Source organism: Theropithecus gelada, chromosome 4, assembly GCF_003255815.1.
Source record: "Theropithecus gelada isolate Dixy chromosome 4, Tgel_1.0, whole genome shotgun sequence".
Lineage (NCBI taxonomy): Eukaryota > Metazoa > Chordata > Mammalia > Primates > Cercopithecidae > Theropithecus > Theropithecus gelada.
In genome coordinates, this window is record NC_037671.1 from 153,979,889 (window position 1) to 154,001,986 (window position 22,098).

At 34.6% G+C, this 22,098-nt stretch overlaps 1 protein-coding gene across 1 annotated transcript in view; it reads left to right on the plus strand.

The window, feature by feature from the left end:
* LAMA2 (laminin subunit alpha 2) overlaps positions 1-22,098 on the plus strand; it is a 601,080-nt gene that overhangs the window by 387,163 nt on the left and 191,819 nt on the right. Inside the window, 4 exon segments of the mRNA XM_025382237.1 lie at positions 1,022-1,128; positions 7,104-7,284; positions 10,113-10,249; positions 21,725-21,961. Coding sequence (XP_025238022.1) covers positions 1,022-1,128; positions 7,104-7,284; positions 10,113-10,249; positions 21,725-21,961 — 662 coding nt within the window.

Sequence of the window (22,098 nt, forward strand, 5' to 3'; positions counted from 1 at the left end):
ATTTTAAGTTGTGTTCAAATCAAAGTATTCAGAAATTTAACAAAATCATCTGTGAGTAGCCTAAATTCCCATGTCATCTCCTCCTTGTGTTTTTATTCTGGTATAAATGCAATTATATGTACCATTAAAAATACAGGGTAAACAATGAATTACTATTCTATTTGTGAAAAGGCCACTTGAGCTTTAGACTGATTTATTCTACATTTTAGAATAACCTCAGACAGCTTTATAACAAAGCAAAAAAGAAAGAAAGATTACTTAAACTACATATATTTTCTATGTTTGGAGATAGCCTATAAAATGTAAAATAAAAGTGATTCTTAAATGCTATAATGCTATAGTCTTAAGATACTTGAAATGATGATGTTGTTGTCTTATAAACTTTCGAATCTTAAAAAAGGCATAAATATTTAACCTCAAACCATTTTTTAAGCTTAACACAAAAACTGGCACATAGTAAATCATTAAATCAAAAAAATAACTAAATTTGTCTAGATGAATAGTAACATTAAAATTATGCCAGGGGTGCTACTAATTTTGATAATTCCTCAAAATTATTTTAGTTCTAAAGTCAGTATGCATTACTTACAATGGGATAATAGTATTTTAAGTGTTACCCTGATGTATCTGTAAAGAACTAAAACAGCATTACACCTTGAGTCAAGAACTCCAAGTTCCCATTACGTTCTGGACTCACCTATATGACAGAACAGGCATATGGACTCGTATAAGCTATGGCTTCTTTCGATTTCAGTGTCTTCATGCTCAAAATTGGAATAATGATGATGACATTAATATTTTAATGGCATATGATGGGCCAGACAAGTTGCTAAAGCCTTTACGTGAATTATGTCTACAGCTTGTAGAATTGTCATAGGGGTTAAATGCCTAACAGGGCACTTCACATTCTGTTACTGAACTTAAGTGTCCATGTTACCATGTGGGGTATATTATTAGTTAACAAAACCTATTAAGACTATTAGAAAGTTTTCCTGACCACAGATTTCTCTTCTCTTTGCAGCCTGTCGCTGTAATGCCAATGGCTCTTTCTCTGAGATTTGCCACAGTCAAACTGGACAGTGTGAGTGCAGAGCCAACGTGCAGGGTCAGAGGTGTGACAAATGCAAGGTAAAGAGTAGAGGCTGACCCATACGTTACTTTCTCTTTGCAAATGTTCACTGACTTTTCATGACATGTTTTGTATACCTTCGTATATTAAAAGGAAGGTTTGGGATTATCTAATTCTACAAGTGAAATGACTGTGATCAGTGAAAAGTTTTTTTCACACTAGAACAAAATTCATTGTACATTACCACTTGACCTTAAGCTAACATTTTGTTTGGCAGTGAATGTGTATTATATTCGCTTTAATTCAGACATTTCTGAAACAAAAAGCATGCAAATTTAATCTTAATCTGTGGAGATACTCTTTGTTTTGCCTTTACATTTTTGGCAGAATAAAATTTTACTCCCGGGGCCGGGTGCGGTGGCTCACGCCTGTAATCCCAGCACTTCGGGAGGCCGAGGCAGGTGGATCACAAGGTCAGGAGTTCACGAACAGCCTGGCCAAGATGGTGAAACCCCGTCTCTGCTAAAAACTACAGAAATTAGCCAGGTGTGGTGGCAGGCACCTGTAATCCCAGCTACTCGGGAGTCTGAGGCAGAAGAATCGCTTGAACCCGGGTGGCAGAGGTTGCAGTGAGCCGAGATGGTGCCACTGCACTCCAGCCTGCGCAACCGAGTGAGACTCTGTCTCAAAACACAAAACAAAACAAAAATGTTACTCCCTTTGCTTTTTAGCAAACACCTTCTTCTAGTTCCATCATTTAAAAGCTACTTCCTGTGAGAACTGTACCTAACAGAAGTTTTCAGTAGAGAAGCTAATCAAGGTATTTTTTAAGATGCATTATTTTGCTAAAACAAAATATTCAATTAAAATAGAGCATGTTGTTCTCAGTCCCCGAACATACCGATTGCCCTGCTTTCAGTATGGCAAGCAACTTCAGATTCCTCCATGAGAGCGGACAGATTCGCTCTAGCTCTTTGACAGAAATGCATTGTATTTGTGATAAAGATAGTTAAGCAGAAGCAAGCATTTCTCCTATGTCAAACTGGCCTTACTGTAGGAAGTTTGAAAGTATCATCTGCTTCTATCTCTTGAATAATATCATTGCTCTGTTTTGTTTTTATTTTATTTTATGGTTGGCTTTTAAAGCCCAATATGTGGTGGGATCCAGAGAAGCGATTCTGTGTGCTATGTGACTGCGATCCCGTTGGCTCTGTGTCACCGCAATGTGATATTACAGGAAGATGTGTCTGTAAATCAGACTTCGTAGGGAAACAGTGCAACCTCGGCAGGCAGGTGCACCAACAGGAGGAGCAGCCGCGGAGAGCGCAACGGGTGCTGGGTTCTCCTCAGAGGTGGGCTGTCGGCAGCTCCAGCGGGTGCCCTCGGGGAGCCTATCGGGCCCCAGCTCCGGTAATCCCAGAGGCACTGCATGGCTCATGCCTCCGCATGTTGTGTTCTGTGTGCTGCGGCTGAAGTTCCCTGGTGGCATTTTACCAAGTAACAATTGCTAGGTGTGCAAATTGCAAATGCAAAAATTAGTCAATTCCTAATTGAACCCTTGCCCTTTTAAAAATAACCATCCATATGCTTTAAAAAGCATATTCAAGTTCATAGGGTCATAAAACTTTCAATTAACCCAACTTTCAATTAACCATGAATATGTAGAAATCAAATAAAAATCTACTTGCGAGAACCTATAATCTTAGAAATGGAAGGGACTTCAGGCATCCTTTGGATAAAGCTAACTTTTATGAATGAACAAATGAAGGGAAATCTGGCAGAGAAAGTGATTTGCCCAAGAAAACTCAGCCCGTTTATCTGGCATTTTATCATCAGTAAAAATTTTGTTAATCTCCACATCAATTGTGCTTATGTGTACGACAAACACAAGAAACACATTTTCACACACTATAAATGGACAAGTACCCCAAATGGGGGAAGTTTTTTCTAATTACAAAAGTGTGGTTCTCCTATCACAGGACAAAACAAAACAAATGCTGGGGAAGAAGGAAGAGAGTGAGGGAGGGAAGAAGAGGTCCCAGGCTGAGCTGCAGAAGAGCAGGAGACAAAACTTGCCAGTATAGAGTGAGGACCTGCAGGGAGTTGAGGATAGGGCATAGAAGGAGAGAGGGAAATAAAGGGTAAAGAAGAAGAAGTGAAAAACAACTCATGGTTTTAGTTCTTGGCTCATTATCACACATTTTTTAAAAAACAAATTTTGATGTCAGACTGCCTTAGATCAAATCCCGGCCTCATTACTTCCTAGCTATAAATTCGTTGAATCTTTCTGTAATTCAGCTTCTTCATCTGTAGTAAGATCCACTTCAGAGAGTTTATGTCTGCTTACATACTCCAAGAAGCAAATGCCAAGAGATTTCCTGGGGGAAAGGCCAATGAAGCATGAAGTGGGAGAGAGCATAGCCTGCTGCTGCAATGGGGTTCTGACTCCCAGGAAAACATAGAAGGAAACACTGGGTAGGAAAAGCCTCATTTGGTGAATTTTGTCAAACCCTAAATTCTTGGCCAAGCCAGTGGGATGTACACAAGCAAATTTTACCCACTAAAGGAATCCTGAATTGGTCAGGAAGACTCTAGTATCTTATTGTAATCAGCCTGAGAGAAAGATAATCTTGTGGAAGCTCATCTTAGTTCATTCTGAGTGCTATAAGAGCATAGCATAGACTAAGTGGCATGTAAACAACGGAAATTCATTTCTCGCAGTTCTGGAGGCTGGGAAGTACAAGATCCAGGCGCTAGCAGATTTCCTATCTAGTGCGGGCCCTCTTTCTCTAGACAGTCATTTACCCCATGGAACCTCACATGGTGGAGGAACCTCTCTGGGGCCTCTTTTATAAGTGCAGTGATCCCATTCAGGAGAGCTCCATCCTCACGACCTAATCACCTCCCAAAGGCCGCACCTCCTGTCTATACCACCACCTTGAGGGTTAAGATTTCTACATATGAATTTTGGGGGAACATAAACATTCAGTCCATTACAGAGCGCCTCTGGTGGATCCAAAAGCCAAGAAACTGGAGGCTTTCATTCAGTGAAATGCTGCACTGCAGGTTGTCTGGAAGGTAGATCGGATAAGGCGCCTCCAAGGTGTCTCAGGGCAGCAGTGAGAACAGTGTATCAGGCAGGAGCATGGAGAGTTTTTAGTAAATGTTAGACCTGATTACTATTATTATTACTAGTGTAGTTAAATGAAAACATCTTTAAAATAATTTTTTTCAAAAACAAATGCATACATTTACAATAAAAAAAGATAATAACTGATTAAAATGTCTCCAAAATATAAATTTAGCAGAAAATCAACGTTCATTCAAGCCCTACATGTCTTACAGTACTATTGCATGAAGCAGGGTTTTATCCTGAGACTATTTCTTCCTCTGCGGCAGTATGTGTGAGAGCTAAGAACTCGAATTCCGGAGCTAACCTAGCTGATCTGGAATCTTGACTCCACAGTTGGTTAGCTCATGACCTTAGGCAACTTACTTAACCTGTCTGTGCCTCAGTTTCACCACTCAATAAAAAAGTGGTGAGAATGACAACTGTCTGCCAGGGTTATCATGAGGAGTAAATGAGTCATATTTGTAAAGAGTTTAGATTTGTAAAGGGTTTAGAATCGTGCTTTTCAAAAAGGAAGCACAGTATGTGAATGCTAGTTCTTATTACCCCGAGAGAGACACATTTATGGGAACCCATCCAATTTCCCACTGGGTCTGGACAGACATTCTCTCCTGTATTTGTTTTACCTCATTAATTTCAATTACTGACTATGAATGTCTGGTCCTTAAGTTTGTTTACTAGTGGGGTTTTCTTTAGCCTTTGAAATAAATTTTTGAACAAATTTGTAAACATTTTATTACTGAAATTTGGTAGTATTTATTTTGCTACAACTTAGCCTTTAAAGCTACATTATTTAAATATTTGAAATGTGAGGTAGAGCCATTTCTTCTTGTATATTTCCTTACATGATCAACTTTGGAATTTTTAAAATGATAGATATAATTTAGAATTTCATTTGATATTTGATTGATTTAAAGGGGTGTACACACACCCCTTTAATGAGTAAATCAATATGAGTGTGTTGCATATATAGATATAGATGTAATTATATAAGTCTATGTATATATATGTCTGTGTATATATATGTGTGTACATATATCAGCATATATATATGAGTGAAGATAATTTCTGAAATAAAGATGAATACAATTCTATGACTCAGATATTTTTCAATACTGTTTTAATATATTATGTTTAGTCTTTTTGTCTATATATTTCTGTTTCTGTTTGTGTGTCTGGGTAGTGTGTGTGTCATTATGGGTATGTAATTGAAATTTACATAGTATTTATATAATTTCGTATTTTTGTTTAGTTTCTATTTCATGCTATATCCTAAGCATATTTATATCATTAAAACTGCTTCAAAACAGGATTTTAATTCTTGCATATTATTTTATAATGTGGATGTCATCATTTAATTTATTTAACAATTTTTCTAACATTGAACATTTAAGTGCCTGCATAGTTATTCACCATGATAAATAATATTGTAACAGGCATGCTTTTGCTTTAATAATTGTTCCAATTTCTGATTATTTCTCTAAGCCGGGTATCTACAATTTTACGTGAATTTCTTTTTACCAATAATAATACTATATGGTTAGTTTTTTTTATATAGGTGAATTTAATTTCAAAGTCATGTCATCTGTTGGGACTGTTACATGCTTTTTTCTTTAATCGTTTACCACAATCTGAATTAGAACTAGAAATAAAAATAAAACCAGAAGTACATGTAAAGATGAGAATGATTGTCAAACTCAGTCAACCAATTTTACATTTTAAAAATAAAACTATTCTTAGCTACAGTCATTTTAAAAGCCTAATTTTCAGTTTGATTTCATTTTTATAACATTCTAAAAACTACTAACAATAATATCTAAAATATATAATGAGGCTTATTCACTTCTCTCTGGGTGGCTCACGTTAAGTGGCAAGATTTGTTTTTTTACCAAGAAGCAATGATTAAGTCTAATTTTCCACAATAAGAATTATTTTTACAAAGAAGTAATTACCAAGACTAATTTTCCAGATTAAAATATCATAATAATGTGACATGCTTTATATTTTTTTAAAATAACCCTGAAATACTTTAAGCAGGATAGATTCTTTTCATTTTTCTGATACAAGTGATTTTTTGATCCATCAGCATTTTCTAACATTGTCATTTTAGGCCTGATAACATGCATTTCAAGAAAGTCAGCCGAAGCTGGTAATGCAAACTTGACCGTAAAAGATGATTTGTTATAGATAGATAAGAGATATGCATATGAATAACTCATCAGAGAATGAAAGTTTCCTTTACCTACCTGCTCTGGTTCTTTAATACGTGTTCTCACTAAGCAATTTCAATTATTAGAATGAAACCCAAGAAATCAAATGTTTGTTGAACCAATTACTTGGTCAGTGTAAGCATAACCTGAAAATTATGTTTATAATATGAACATTATAGCAATGATTAAAAGTATGTATGGATAGTGACAGAATTCTATCAAATGCTAGAGCGAAAAGGATTATTTTAACATTAGGCTGCTGGTCGATAATGCTGAAAGTACTTTTACCAAGTAGGAATCCATAGATCTGAAAGTAATCAATTCAGATTACTAAGAAAGAAGCAAGTAAAATTTTAAATTAAGACTAGAAATATCACCTATAGGTCCTTTCCATATTGCTATTGGAACCTTGAGAAGTATTGGGACAGGCTGGTGAAAATACAACAGACAGTAAAGGAAGTGCCAAATTCTGCAGTTAATTTTGATAAAATATCAGAATAATTGAACTTTTCTCTTTGGATATCCTAGAAAAGGTCCATTTGATTGAATGAAAACCCAGTTGTCATAACATCAGTGAGGAATCCTGATAACTCCCAAGTTCCTTTTTTCCCACCAGATCTTTGGTATTGTGATTCTTGCTTCACTTTGAGTTAACTGATTTAAATTTAATTTTTCTCTCCTCTTCCATTGCCAGCCTGGGACCTTTGGTCTGCAATCAGCAAGGGGCTGTGTTCCCTGCAACTGCAATTCTTTTGGGTCTAAGTCATTCGACTGTGAAGAGAGTGGACAATGTTGGTGCCAACCCGGAGTCACAGGGAAGAAATGTGACCGCTGTGCCCACGGCTATTTCAGCTTCCAAGAAGGAGGCTGCACAGGTCTGTAAATACCACTTAAGTCCTACATATTCACTCTGATAGTTTTAGAGTCTGACTTCTGTAATGGTTTGTTCTTTTAAAGGAAGCGCAGATTGATACAACATATTTAACATAATGAGTAATGTCTACTTATTTTTACATTACTTAAAAAAAGAAATACATGGCAGTTTGAAATACCGCCTTAATAACTGTGTGCAAGTACTCAATAAAAATCAGCAGAAGCTCATTTGGTTGTGTCCCTCCCTGTCTGTGACATTCCTTCAGCCAGTCACTCAAAGACTGCTACAGCTTGAAAGGTAGATGTTCGATTTTTCTGGTACCAATCTTATCTTAGTTTAAGCTCAAACTCCACGCCAAAGCATTTCAACTTTCCCTTTTTCCTATTGCAAAATTGGTATCAGGATCAAGAAGTCAAGGTGGTTTTTTTTTTCTGGTACCCCCAAAATATGTTTTCATCTACTTTTGGCTGCCTTGAAAACTGTGACGTTCTAAGAGAGAAATAGGTTGGCTCTAGATATTTAGTTCATCAAAAAATGCAGGCAGAGGTTTCTAACCATGATTCCCTCAAGCAGTATTCTTATACATCCAGCCACAGCCTTCACCCAAATCATGAGCTAAGAAAATATCACTTGGCATGCTGCAGATGAAAGTAAAGATTGAACATTAGCCTTGATTTATATGCCACTAATTTTGAATTGACCCTTATTCCAACAATCACTAGTTTGAATATTACCTTTGCTTACTAATGTCATTGATTCAACCTGGATAATGCTCACATACTCTCAGCACCATAGTAAGATTTCAAAACATTATTATTCACTGTTGTGGCAAATTTATGTAGGAAGCAGTAGGAATAATATTTAAAACTATTTAAAGAACCAATATCTTTCAGATATTCTCTAGCACTTTAGATATGTGGATTTTACCATAAATTAAGCCATGATAAGTTATTCTAATTGTTATAATTGTAGATCCTGTAAGAATCTGTATATCTCTAGGTCAATATCTGTATATACTTAAAAATTATAAAGCTGTATTTTAAAATATACTCTGTTCTTTAAATCCAAAGCTCACTGACATTTTTACTTAATATGAATTAATGAGGTAGTATTACACATTTACATACATATAGTAACAAATTATAAACGAGACCAAGAATGTTATTTTAAATTATAGAAAGATGACAGTATTTAAGAAATGCAGACCAACTAACATTCTGACCCAAAGAAACACCACAGAAAAAAAAAAAGCACAAAACAGGCAGGTTAGTAACAGGACTGAGGACATGACTTGCACAAAACAGCCTGGATTTGTCTAATGGCTCCCTCAGTAACTAGTTCTGGGACCTTGAGTGATTTTGTTTCACTTTCCACCTGCAAAATTCATCTATTAAATTAAGATAAGAATAGTATCTACCACACACGGTTTTTGTTACAATTAGTTGAGTAAGTGGCTATAAAATATTTAGAGTAATGCCTAGCATGTAAGTGCTATGGAAGCATTTATCATTATTATTATTATCTTTATTAGTTTTATTCATTGTGGTATACATTGTGCTTTGGCACAGGAAAACTAGCTAATTACTCAGGTCTTCTTTCTATTTAGTGTTATGATTCCGCTGAAGAACTACTTAAGATAATTTCTGTTTGCAAGTAATGATTTGGATTGTCCCATGACATTTTTTAGCATATAAATTTAAATGTAATGGTAACTATTTTTCTTCTTAATGAAGGACACATCTAAAATAAATCATTTGGCTTAAAATTAGCAACAGCAGTAATAACCAAAACAGCAATGACTAACATTTATTTAGTGTTTACTCTGTGTAAAGTATTTTTCTAAGCATCTTTCACAGCTGGTATATAATGCTGTGAGCAATGATTATTGTAATCTCATAAAAAGTGAGTTTAGTCAAATATTCTAAGTATATTCAGTGAAAATGATTTAGTCATCATATAACCAATTAAAAGTTTACTCATAACATTAGTCTTCCATTTGAATTCAAGTATTTGGGTTTCTTCCCTTACTTACATTTCTTTGACATGAAATGCTGCACTAGAAATATTCTTAGTAGCTGGGTCAACTATCGCTATGTGGCATGCGTTCCTTGTCTTGGATGACTTTGAAGATATTCTCAAACATTATTTTTACAATCTTTGAAAAAGTACAAAAGGTATATAACTTTGTACCCTTTGAATATTGCATGGTAGCAACAAAAATGAAAAATCTATAAAAAAAGTTAGGTGGTAAATAAAAATCAAAAGTATCTTTATATATAAATAGTGTCCGTAATTCAACTATTTTAAAGTATTTGCAAAATTGGAATATCCTGATGTGTGTGTTTCTAACTATATACATGATGTACCAAATTTAAGAAGCTTATTAAGTTTTTTGGTTTTTACTGTAGATCAGACTCATCAACAAGGAAAAACTACTCTGTACAGCATAAACAAATCAGAAATGAACTTAAAATAAATATACAAACAAAATAGTAAACTTTATAATACCTGGATATAAGGTATTACAGTTAACATGGAATCTGATAACACCAGTTCTTTCCTTTCTTAAACTTCATAAGAAAGCTAAAAATACTTTAACTTTTGAAATTATTACATGAAATACATCTTATATTTATTGAATAGCTCCTTTCTGAAATACACTGTATTATAATATAAAAGGTGAATGAGGTAAGTTTTTATTTCCAAATATCCTTAAGTATAGAACTGAAAAGAAAGTAAGATAAACCAACACAATATAAAAGTCAACACTTTGTATCAAATTTTTACTATTTTTTCCCCTTCTTTGTTTTCCCTCTTACACCTGTGAAGCTTGTGAATGTTCTCATCTGGGTAATAATTGTGACCCAAAGACCGGGCGATGCATTTGCCCTCCCAATACCATTGGAGAGAAATGTTCTAAATGCGCACCCAATACCTGGGGCCACAGCATTACCACTGGTTGTAAGGTGAGTGAACCACTTTTTTGCTCTGATAATTTTTTGGAGAGATCTTTGTTTTATAGAGCTCTATAATTGGGCATTTCAAAATTCAATATTATATCACAAAATAACATAGAACTATTACTATAATGTGATTGCAAATATTAATCAGTATCTTACAGTTTACTTGTAGGAAAGATGATGAAGTAAGCACACATTGATGCAGCTGAACCCTTGAAATCTACAAGAGGGGTACAAAAGAACAAAAAATTCTATAATAATACCAGAAAAGAGCTATAACTTCATACCTAGGCACAAGGACATACATCTGCAAAGCATGAGGAAATGAGGAACTAATCAATTTTCCAAAAATCTATAGAAATTGCCCCGGATTATGACTAGGTTTTAGGTTTCAGGAGGTAGTCGAGATCATTCTGAAGAGTCATTTTAACAACACTTAGCTTGGAAAAAAATCATTTTTTCCCATTAGTAGACCATAGAAAGTGACATGGCCAGAGTCATGTTCAGAGAAATCTATCTGCATTAGCAGAGATGGGTAACAATTTATAAGGCTGTTGAAGAAATATTAATGAAAGATACCAGAAGCCTGGACCCAGTCAATGAGCATCAGTGAAGATATATAGAAAGCGAGTTACATTTTAGAACTCAGACTGATACAGCCTGGCAAACTCATTGATTTGGGGAATAAGAAAGAGAAGGCGTAAGGATGACTTCCAGGTTTTGCTTTGCAATGGAGTAGATGATAATAAGTACCAGTTATGGTTATAGGAATTATAGGAGGAGGAGCAAGTTCAGGAAGGAAAGATAATCACTTTGGATTTTTATCAGCTTTTTGTGAGGTATTAATAAAACAAAATTCACCCATTTAAATAAATGAATTTTAACCCATGATTACAGAGGTGTAATCATCCCTTGTGCCCCATTGCCATGAACTCCTCATTACCTCCCATGCACCTACTGTTTTGCTTTCTAGCATTGTAATTTTGCAATTTCTACAACTTCTTAAAAATAGAATCATAGTCTGTTTTTTGGGGGGAGGGTTGTTTGTTTCTTTGTTTGGCTTCCTTCACTTGCTGTTATGTTTTTATGATTCATCCATATTGTTGCATATATCAGCAGTTTATTCTAAAAATTGCTTGATAATATTCCATTTGTATAATGTACAGTGACTTGCTTCTCTGTTTATCATTTGATGGGTGTTTGGGTCATTTCCAGTTTGGGGTTACAATTTTTCTATGAACAGTAGCATACAAGTCAAAAGCATATTTAGAGACAAGTATTTTCTCTTTTTTTCATAAGAACATTCCACATCTTTACCAACTCTTGGAATGTTAACCCTATTTTAATTTTAAGAATTCTGAGGCATGTGTATTTCTATTGTTTGCATTTATTTAATGCCTAATAATGTTGGGAATCTTTTTTTTTTATTTATTTGTCATTTATGCATCTTATTTTATGAAGTGTTTACAAAGCTTATGCCCATTTCTATTTTGAGTTGTTTGTTTCCTTAGTAATGCATTGCAAGAATTCTTTATAGATTCTGGATACATGTTCTTTAACACATGTTAAAGCTTGCTTTTCATATAGATTGCTTTTTACCTGGTTTCATCATCTAATTTTTATGAACACTAGCTTATTATCTTTTTCTTTTATAGTCCATACTTTTTTATGTTCTACCCAAGAAAGACAAGGTCCAATATTTCTCTCCCAGGTTTTCTTCAAGAAGCTTTATAGTTTTAGCTCTTAAATGTAGGTTTGTATTTCATTTTGAATATTAATTTTTCTATATATCAGGTAATGGTCAAAGTTCACTTATTATGGATATCCAAGTTTTCAAACATTATTTGTTGTAAAGACTATCTTTTTCCCATTGAATTACTTTGGCTCCTTTGTCAAAATCTATCAACTATGCATTTCTGGACTCTTTTCTGCTTCACTGATCTATTCTTATGTTAATACTAGTTAATATGTTAATTATTGTAGCTTTCCAGCAAGTCATAAAGTCGGGTATTGTAAACTCTTCAACCTCATTCATCATTTCCAATACCTTTTCAGTACTTTAGCTCCTTTACATTTCCACATAACTTTTAAATTTAGCATGTCAATTCTTTACCAAAAAGCCTGCTAGAATTTGGCTGAAATTATATTGAATTAACAGGTCAATTTGGGAAGAACTGACATCGTACAAGTATTAGATATCGCAATGTATGAACATGGCATAACTCTGCATTTATTTAGGTCGTTATAATTTTTTTCTCAGAAATGTTTTCTAGTTTTTGATATGCAAGCCTTGCATATTATATTGTCAAATTTATCAGTGTTTCATATTTTTTGTCAAAAGCAAATGCTACTGTATTCCATTTCAGTTTTAAATTATTTGTTACTAGAATAGAAAAATACAATAATTTTTATACATTAACCTTCTATACTGTAATCTTGCTAAACTTATTAGTTCTAGTTACTTTTCGGTCCATTTAGTGGGATTTTCTTGTAGATAATCATGTCATCTGCAAAGGGAAATTTACTTCCTTTCTAATCTGTGTAACTTCTGTGGCATTTTCTTGTCCTATTGCAGTAAACTATTGACTAGAAGTGGTGGAGGAAAATATCCTTGCCTTATTCCTTATGTTAAGTGGAAAGCATTGTCTCTTACAATTGAAAATGATGTTGGCTGTATTTTACCTATAGGTGCTCCTTATTGGTTTGAGGTTGCCCCCTCATGTTTTTAGTTTGCTGAGAGCTTTTATCAAGAATATGTGTTCAATTTTGTTAAATGGACTTTTCTGCATCTATTGAGATGATCATATGATATTTCTTTTTAAACTGTTAATACGACAAATTATACTGATTGATTTTCAAAATGTAAATCCAGTCTTGCAATCTTTAGATTAATCCTGCTTGGCAATTGGGATTATACTTTTAAAATTATGTTGAATCCTGTTTGCTAGCATTTTGTTAATGATTTTGGATCTATGTTTATAAGGAATATTGGTATGAACTTATTTTTTCTTGTGGCGTTGTCAGGATGAGATACTGCAAGCCTCATGAAATGGATTCATGAGGATTCATGAGGATATTCCCTCCTCATAATTTCTAAAAGAGTTTGCACAATCAATGAAGTAGAAAACAGAAATACTTTAGAGGAACCCAAAAGCTGGTTCTTTGTAAAGATCACTAAAGTTGATAATATTCTAGAAAGGTTTATCAAGAAAAAAGAGAGAAGAAACAAGCAATCAAAATCATAAATAAAGGGGGACATCGCTATAGATCCTATAGACATTAAAATAATAATATGGTAGAAATAGGAACAACTTTTGCCTAATAAATGTAACAACTTGTATGAAAAGAACATTCCTTCTTTTTGCTTACTTTGAGTTTAATTTTTCTCTTGTGTTCCAAGTTTCTTAAGGTTAAACCTTAGATCATTGATTTGTAATATTTTTTCTCTACTAATATAGGCATTTTATATTACAATTTTTTTCCAGGAACTACTTTGTTTGCATTCCACATATTTTGATATGTTGTGCTTTAATTTTCACTCGGTTTAATATAATCTTTCATTTATTTTGGGGATAATTTTTAGTTTCTAAATATTTGGGGAATTGTCAAGGTATCTTTACTGTTACTAGTATCTAATTTAATTCTAAGTTGGTCTGAGAACATAATTTGCATTATTTCAGACCTTTTGAAAACTATTGAGATTTAATTTTATGGCCCAGAATAGTGTTCAGTTTGTTTATTATAACATGTGCACTTGAAAATAATGTGTATTCTGGAGTTGTTGGATGTAAACTTCTATACAGGTCAATTATCCTTAATGGTTTTTATATCTACATGTTCTTTCAGTTACTGAGAGTGTTGAACTATAACTTTGTCTGTTTCTTCCTTCACATCTCTCAGGTTTTATTCCCATGTATTTTTGAGCAGTGATATTAGGTGCATGATCATTTAGGATTGCTATGTCTTTTTGAAAAGTTGATACCTTTTGGCATTATGAAATGTCCCTCTTTATTCCCGGTAACATTCCTTGTTCAGAAGTACATTTTTCTCATATTTATATAGCTATTCCAACTTTTTTTAGTGATGTTTGTGTGGTATATATTTTTCACACCATCATGTATTTCATCTCTTTTCAGTTTTTTTTTTTTTTTTTTTTTTTTTTTTTGAGATGGAGTCTTGCTCTGTGGCCCAGGCTGGAGTGCAGTGGCTGGATCTCAGCTCACTGCAAGCTCTGCCTCCCGGGTTTATGCCATTCTCCTGCCTCAGCCTCCCGAGCAGCTGGGACTACAGGTGCCCGCCACCTCACCCGGCTAGTTTTTTGTATTTTTTAGTAGAGACGGGGTTTCACCGTGTTAGCCAGGATGGTCTCGATCTCCTGACCTCGTGATCCGCCCGTCTCGGCCTCCCAAAGTGCTGGGATTACAGGCTTGAGACACCGCGCCCGGCTCTTTTTAGTATTTTAATGTGTGCTTTTTTTTTTTTTTGAGACAGGGTCTCACTCCCTTGCCCAGGCTGGAGTGCAGTAGTGTGATCTCAGCTCACTGCAACCTCCAGCTTCTGGGCTCAAGAAATCCTTTCACATCAGCCTCCAGAGTAGCTGGGACTACAGGCGCACCCCACTATGTGTGGCTAATTTTTAAATTTTTGTGTAGAAATGAGGTCTCACTATATTGCCTATGCTGTTCTCAAATTCCTGTGCTCAAGTGATCCTTCTGCAAAGTTCTGGGATTACAGGTGTATACTACCACGCCCAGCTTATGTGAGAGAGAGAGAGAGAGAGAGAGAGAGAGTGTGTGTGTGTAAATAACATATATTTAGATCTTTATTTTTCAACCAATCTTAATAACTTAGCCATTTAATTTGAGAGTTAAGTCACTTCCATTTAATGTAAATATTGATATGATTGGATTAAGCCTACACTTTGCTATTTGCTTTGGCTTGTCTTATCTGCTCTTGCCTTTTTTTTTTTTTTTCTTATTGTCCTGCCTTCTTTTGCATTAATTTGTATAACATCTTCTCTTGACTTTTGGATTATTAAAGATACCTATTCATTTTGTTTCTTTGGTTTTGTCTAGGAATATACTTCTTTAACTTTCCAGAATGTACATTAAAATAATATTATACCACTTTACATTTAGCATAAGAACCTTACAACAGTAAACCTCCAATCCCCTTTCCTATCCTCTGTACTATGTTGTCATGTATTTTTACTTCTATATATTATACATCTGACAATATAAGCTTATGATTTTGATTTCAATAGTCAATTATCTTTTTTAAACAAGAAAAATTTCTCCTATAACTATTTTTTCATGTACATATCAATTCTAATGCTTTTAATTCCTTTGTGTACATTAAAATTTTCATTTCATATCATTTTTCCTCTTCCATTAACTACTTCCCTAATCTTTATCATTTTATTCCTGTTATATCAAGTCTGCTGACAATGATTTTTTCCTTTTTTTGATTTTTTGGTTGTTCCAGTAAGTTTTTATTTTATTTCTTTTTTCTTTTTTTTTCTAAACAAGTTTTTGCAGATTATGTAATCCTAAATACTGGTTTTCAGCAATTTAATTATGCTTTTTGTTTTTTTTGTGTGTTTAATAATTATTTTTTCATGGGATTAATTAGATCTGTTGGCCCTGTAGGATTACAGTTTTCATCAAATTTGGAAATGAAAGTTGTCAGCCATTAGATCTTTAAATATTTTTCTGTTCTTCATTCCAACTGTCTTTTTCTGGAAATCATTTTTTGTATGTTGGACCAATTGATATTTTCCATCTCACTGAGGTTCTTTTTTTTTTATTATTTTTGTATCTGTATTTTTTATTTCTGATAGTTTCTATTGTCAAGTGTCCAAAGTCACTGATTTTTTAATGCAGCCTAACCTGTTTTTAATCCAATTGAGTCTATTTTTTATTTTAAACATTGTATTTTTTTATCTTTTAAATTTCCTTTTGGACATTGTATGTCTTTTATTTCTTTACTATATTCACAGTTTTTCATTTGTTCTTGAAAATAAAATGTTTATAAACTTTTTTTTTATGATTTTTTAAATGATTGTCTGCTAACTCCATCTTTTTTTATTGCAAGACTATTTCTATTGACTGATTTTTCTCCTGTTTATGAGTCATATTTTCTTGATTCTTTACATGCCTGATAATTTTTGTTTGGATGCCAGGCATTATATAGTTTTTGTTGTTGTGTATTGGATTTTATTGTATTTCTTTAAAGAATGTTGAACTTTATCCTGGAAAATAGTTTAGATAGTCACGGGTCACTTGGATTCTTTTGAAGCTTGCTTTTAAGTTTTGTTAGGGAAGGTGCAGCAGAACAGTCTGAAAGCGAGGGGTCAGTTAGCCCCTCTACTAAGCCGTGAAACTTCTGAGAATACTACCTAGTTGGTTACTACGTCTCTTTACTCTGGTTGTTGAAAATATGGCTTACTCCAAGCTTTCTCTGGGCTCTAAGAATTTTTTCAGCCTAGGGTTTTCCAATGCCATTTTCCTTCATCCCATGCATGTACCTATCAGCATTCAGCCAATGACTCAAGGGAACCCTTCTGCACATCTCTGAAATAATCTTTCTATCTAAATTCTTTCTTTTTGAACACGTATTCTATTTGCCATCATAAGTTTTAGCAGCCTCAGCTTCCTCAGATTCCACTCTTTGTCTCTCAACTCAGCTATAATACGGGCTTTGGGTTTACCCTGTCTGTGTTGCAGCCTAGAAATTGCCTCTGTACACTGCTTCATGTTTTTTTCCTTCTCTCAGAAATCACAGTCCTGTGCTTCCTATAATTCAATATCTAAAAACAATTGTTTCTTGGTCTGTATTTTTGTTTTATTTGGTTGTATAGTTTAATAGCTTAACAAAGAAGAATAAATACTGTAAAAACTAAGAAGAGATTGTTCAGAAGAAGAATATTCTTCAGTGCCTAATGCAACACAAAGGTCAAGTAGGATTAGTGCTGAAGTGTATTCATTAAATTGAAGAGCAATAATAAGAGCATTTTTTTTTTAATGTTAGTGAGAGTCATTCCAATGGATTCCATTGGGTTGTGAAATATTGAAATGTGATGACCAAGTGTGGTTCTGCTTGACCTAATAGCACTACCCTAAAGAGATGTAAACTCTTTTTACCACTGAGTTAGCACAGATGAAATAATAGACTCTAACCCTCTTCACATGTATGAGAAAACATTTGAGCCTGGTTTAGAATATGCTGACCTAGAGGAAAACAAGTGTACTGATGATTTTTCAAGGAAGTTCAGATGTCTGACTTCCATTAGACATGTGATTAGAGAAAATAAAAACTGGACAGGACATTCATTTTTCTATTGCCAATAGCATTATTAAGTTTAAAATTCAAGAGAGCTACATTTTTAGAAACAAAACAAAAACTCCTCAGAATTTCAAAGTGTTCTCATGAGTAGGAACGATGCTATAAGTGTCTATGACTGCCTTTTGCGTTTTCAGCTTCAAATGCAAGCATCCACTCTATCACTTGTACTCAGGAATAAGCCCTAGGGAAACTTACAAGAGTTCCATTTTATCCACAAAATGCTATGATATAGCCAAACTCTAATTAAACTCCTGAAATGGAAGTTGATACCTCATGTTCAATATATAAATCAGGATAAAATACATTCCAAGTTTCTGTTAAAATGTAGTTATATGTTTGGTACTATCATTTTTACTGATCATTAGATAAATATTCTGTTGACTAAAGTTGATTGAATTTTTTGATTGCTTTAAAATCACCGTTAAAAGTCTAAAGTTCTGAATCAAGAAACACTTTGCCATTATAAAGAATTACAAAAACAAACAAACAACAACAACAAAAAAGCCTCATAGAGCCTGTGTCAGACCATTCTTGCATTGCTATAAAGAAATACCTGAGACTGGTTAGTTTATAAGAAAACAGGTTTAATTGGCTCGCAGTTCCGGAGGGTGTACAGGAAGCATAGCGGCATCTGTTTCTGGTGAAGGCCTCAGGGAGCTTCCAATATTGTGGAAGGCCAAGCGGGGACAGGCTTCCACATGGCAGGTTCGGGAGAAAGGCAGGGATGCCATGCACTTAAACAACCAGATCTTGCCAGTTGGCACTCTCTGTCGTGAGGACAGCACTAATCCTGAGTGATCAACCCCCATGATCCAAACACCTCCCACCAGGCTCCACCTCCAACACTGGGAATTATATTTTAACACGAGAATTAGTGGGGACATATCCAACTGTATCAGAGCCCTCTCAAGTAATTTATTTATGAGCATGTGTTTTACTGTTTTTAAAACTGGAGTGACTAATTTAAATGAACAGTGATTTGAGATTTATAGCTTCCCTTTCTTTGTGTCATGGATAATTTCTCTGTGCTAAGGTGTGAGCATACACATCATTTGAGCTGTTATTGAAGTAGAATACGAAGCCTGCCTTCTTTCACTAGCAGGGGAATAGTGAGTAAATTCTCTATTGCTAAACAAATATTACATCTAATTTTGATTTAAGTTTGATGTTGGCCATAGTGCTATCTAAACACATGGTTAATGGTCTGGTTTATTCTCCACTATAACTTCCTGAATAAACTTTCTGATTTGGAAAGGTCCCAATGTCTATTTGTACTGTCAACAATTTTGTAAAAATTCGTGCTTTGGTTTTATACAATTATTTGGATAATTGTATATTTTAGTTAAAGATAAAGATGTCTCACAGGATAATTTAAATTTATTATATGATTATAGTTTTGATAACATAATTTTCTATTAATACCTGATTATGGCCCATTTTGTTTAAGTGAGTCAATACATACTCAAAGCAGTTGGCAAAGAAAAACTACGTAAGTGAATATGTAAGTCATCTTAATTTTGAGATTTTATTCTACACCTGATGTTCCTTAAGTTACTTGGGGGTGAGGTTAGTGGGTTATTCTATGCCTTGGAAGCTGTGTCCATGTTTGTAATATACAAATAATCACATTTTAGGTCTTTGGGTTTAAAATACCTTCTAGCTGCAGCCCCTATTGCAGCCTTTCTACTGATTAGCAATAATGAGATAGAAAAATATTTACCTATAAAGACAAAAAATAAAGCTAATCCTGATAATTATTTTAACATCAGAATCTGGGAAGATTTTTAACCAAATATTTGGGCAGGAAAGACAATAGAGGAGGAACTGGTGATTATACATCACATCTTAGAAACAATAAAATCATAAGTAAACTACTGTTAGCAGGAACAAAAACATAATACCTCTGGTAGCAGTGGATATAAGAATTAAGCTGAGGAGGGAAAGTGTGAAATACACAGTGAGATGCAGCCAGATTTGGATCTAGGAATTTGGCAAGGTGCTATGCATATGACTTTACCACTGAGCTGTAGATCTGAGAAGGATAATAGAACAACACCAAAAAGAGTTAAGTCACAGACAAAGTGCATACACTATGTGGTGGCAAACTCGGACACAGAGAGAGGTGATGCCCTTTGTAATGACAAGTCATGCTCTGCTTGGGAGACAGAAACCACACTGGTTTCTTAAACAGTGAAATGGAATTGTTAACTGGTAAAAGGTGGTTGGTTACTAAAAAAGGATAAAAGAAAGCTATAAAGGGTCCCGAGTACAGGTACAGAAGAGCAGCTACTCCCTCTAGGCTGAGGGAAGGAAGACAGTGAAGGAGTTAAGGGCTAAGAGAGGACATGCTCCTTCTCCCCACCTGCAGCAAAGCTGAGGTTCAAAGGTCTTTGAAGAGGGTGTTGCTGTCATAGGAATGTACAGCCTGTGGGTGGTCAAACAAAACCAGAAACAAACATGTCGGAGTTCATAGGCAAATGCATGTCTGTAGAAGCTGCCCACCGTTCTTGGAGGATGGGAGCATGCTGGGCTACTGAGAAGCAGACTTCAAAGTCAGAGTGTGTGTGCAGACCAAAGTTAGCCAGAAGAGTGCCTATGGAGAGACAGTGTGCCCTCCCAGCTGGTATTCTTTCTGGGCCACTGGGCTGCCGTGCTAAATGATACAAAATAATGATGAAAATTCTAATGAAGAACCAGAACTCAGCTTGGAAGTGTGGTGGGCCACCATTATGGACTTATTAGGTCCTTCCAGGGGTCTCCATTGACTAAGCCTATCATTCTGCCACCTGATACGGAGAAATGTCTACAGGGTCTACCTACTCTATTACAAAGCAGGGTGAATTTGGAGCTCAGAAACAGTAGATGTATAATTGGCACAACTGGTCCCAGAAAATGACTTATTCCAAGATCCTAAATGACATTTTAGAAATTCATTTGGCATTTTTATTAAATTGCAAGAAGATATGAGCTCTGTAAATCAAGAGCAGAAACCTTTCAAGGGAGAATATAAGACAAAAAGACAAATGGATAAGCAGAAATTCAAGATGAGAGAAATGAAATAAAAATTATTCAAAAGAAGTTAAGATTGCAATAGAGTAATGAAAATAAGCATTTGTGATATGTGTATATAATAAAACTTTTCCTGTAAAACAGGAGCTGTAAAAGTAGGGTACCAATTTGAGAGGTAGATACAGCAAGAAACGTAAAACAAAGGAAAATGATTTCAGAAGACATTAGGATATTACAGATTTGGCGGAGAGACCAGAGTGATGTACTTCAAGAATTATAGGTGATCCTGAAAAAGAAAATTGATTAATTAGAACAGATGTAAAAATCAAAAACAAATCTGAAGAAGAAACAGTGCTGAATCAAAACCCAATTATGTTCCCAAACTGAAAGAACTCACTATGTTCCAGTAAATTGATGGAAAAAAAAAAAAAAAAAACCCAAGCCTTAAAAAATTCTAGCAAAAATGTGAATTATGTAAATAAAGAGAAAATCGTGTTTATATCTTGGGCAAAGAAAAACGTTACTAACAAAGACCTCAAATCAGAATTATATTCAAGAATAAATGCCAAAAAACAATAGGTTAGATGTTACTTCTCTTCAAGCACTCCTTGGATTCCCCAAGTCTAGTTTGGTGCCCTTTATATGTTCACATAGCATTTTGGACTTCTCTTTTTATATAATGCTTATTCTATCATGTTATGCTAACATAGTTACTTGTCTTCCTCTACTAGACTATAAGATATGTCTCCAAAGAAATGTTTAAATGCTACAATTATAAGACGATAAGGTAAAATAACTTTGTCTAAAATTTAATCTTCAAGACAAAGAGCAGTTGGAAAAAGCCCATACCCAACCCCTCTCTACCTCAAAAAGAGAGAAAAAATTTTCTTTCTAATTCACATAGCACTGTGGTTTCTGCACGATCATCTATTTCCATAAACGCAGGAAGCAGTTTTAATGTTTATGTTCACTGATGTTTCCCAAGTGACTAAACTAGAATAGTACAAAGCGTATAACAGATACATGATTAATACGTGTTTAATGGAAGCATAGAAACATTAGAATTAAAATTTTAAGATATTTGCCATAAAGTTGTGTTAATGGTTGCTGTTTTTATCTCCTCCATAGGCTTGTAACTGCAGCACAGTGGGATCCTTGGATTTCCAATGCAATGTAAATACAGGCCAATGCAACTGTCATCCAAAATTCTCTGGTGCAAAATGTACAGAGTGCAGTCAAGGTCACTGGAACTACCCTCGCTGCAATCTCTGTGACTGCTTCCTCCCTGGGACGGATGCCACAACCTGTGATTCAGAGACTAAAAAATGCTCCTGTAGTGATCAAACTGGGCAGTGCACTTGTAAGGTATGTGCTGCCGACATGCAGCTAGGGAAAACCTCCCTCAATTCTGTTTCCATTGCTCAGTTTTAACTTCATTCAGTGTTTGTTATACCTGCTTCGTTAAGCTAAACAAACAGATGGACAAAATCTCGTTGCCAGAC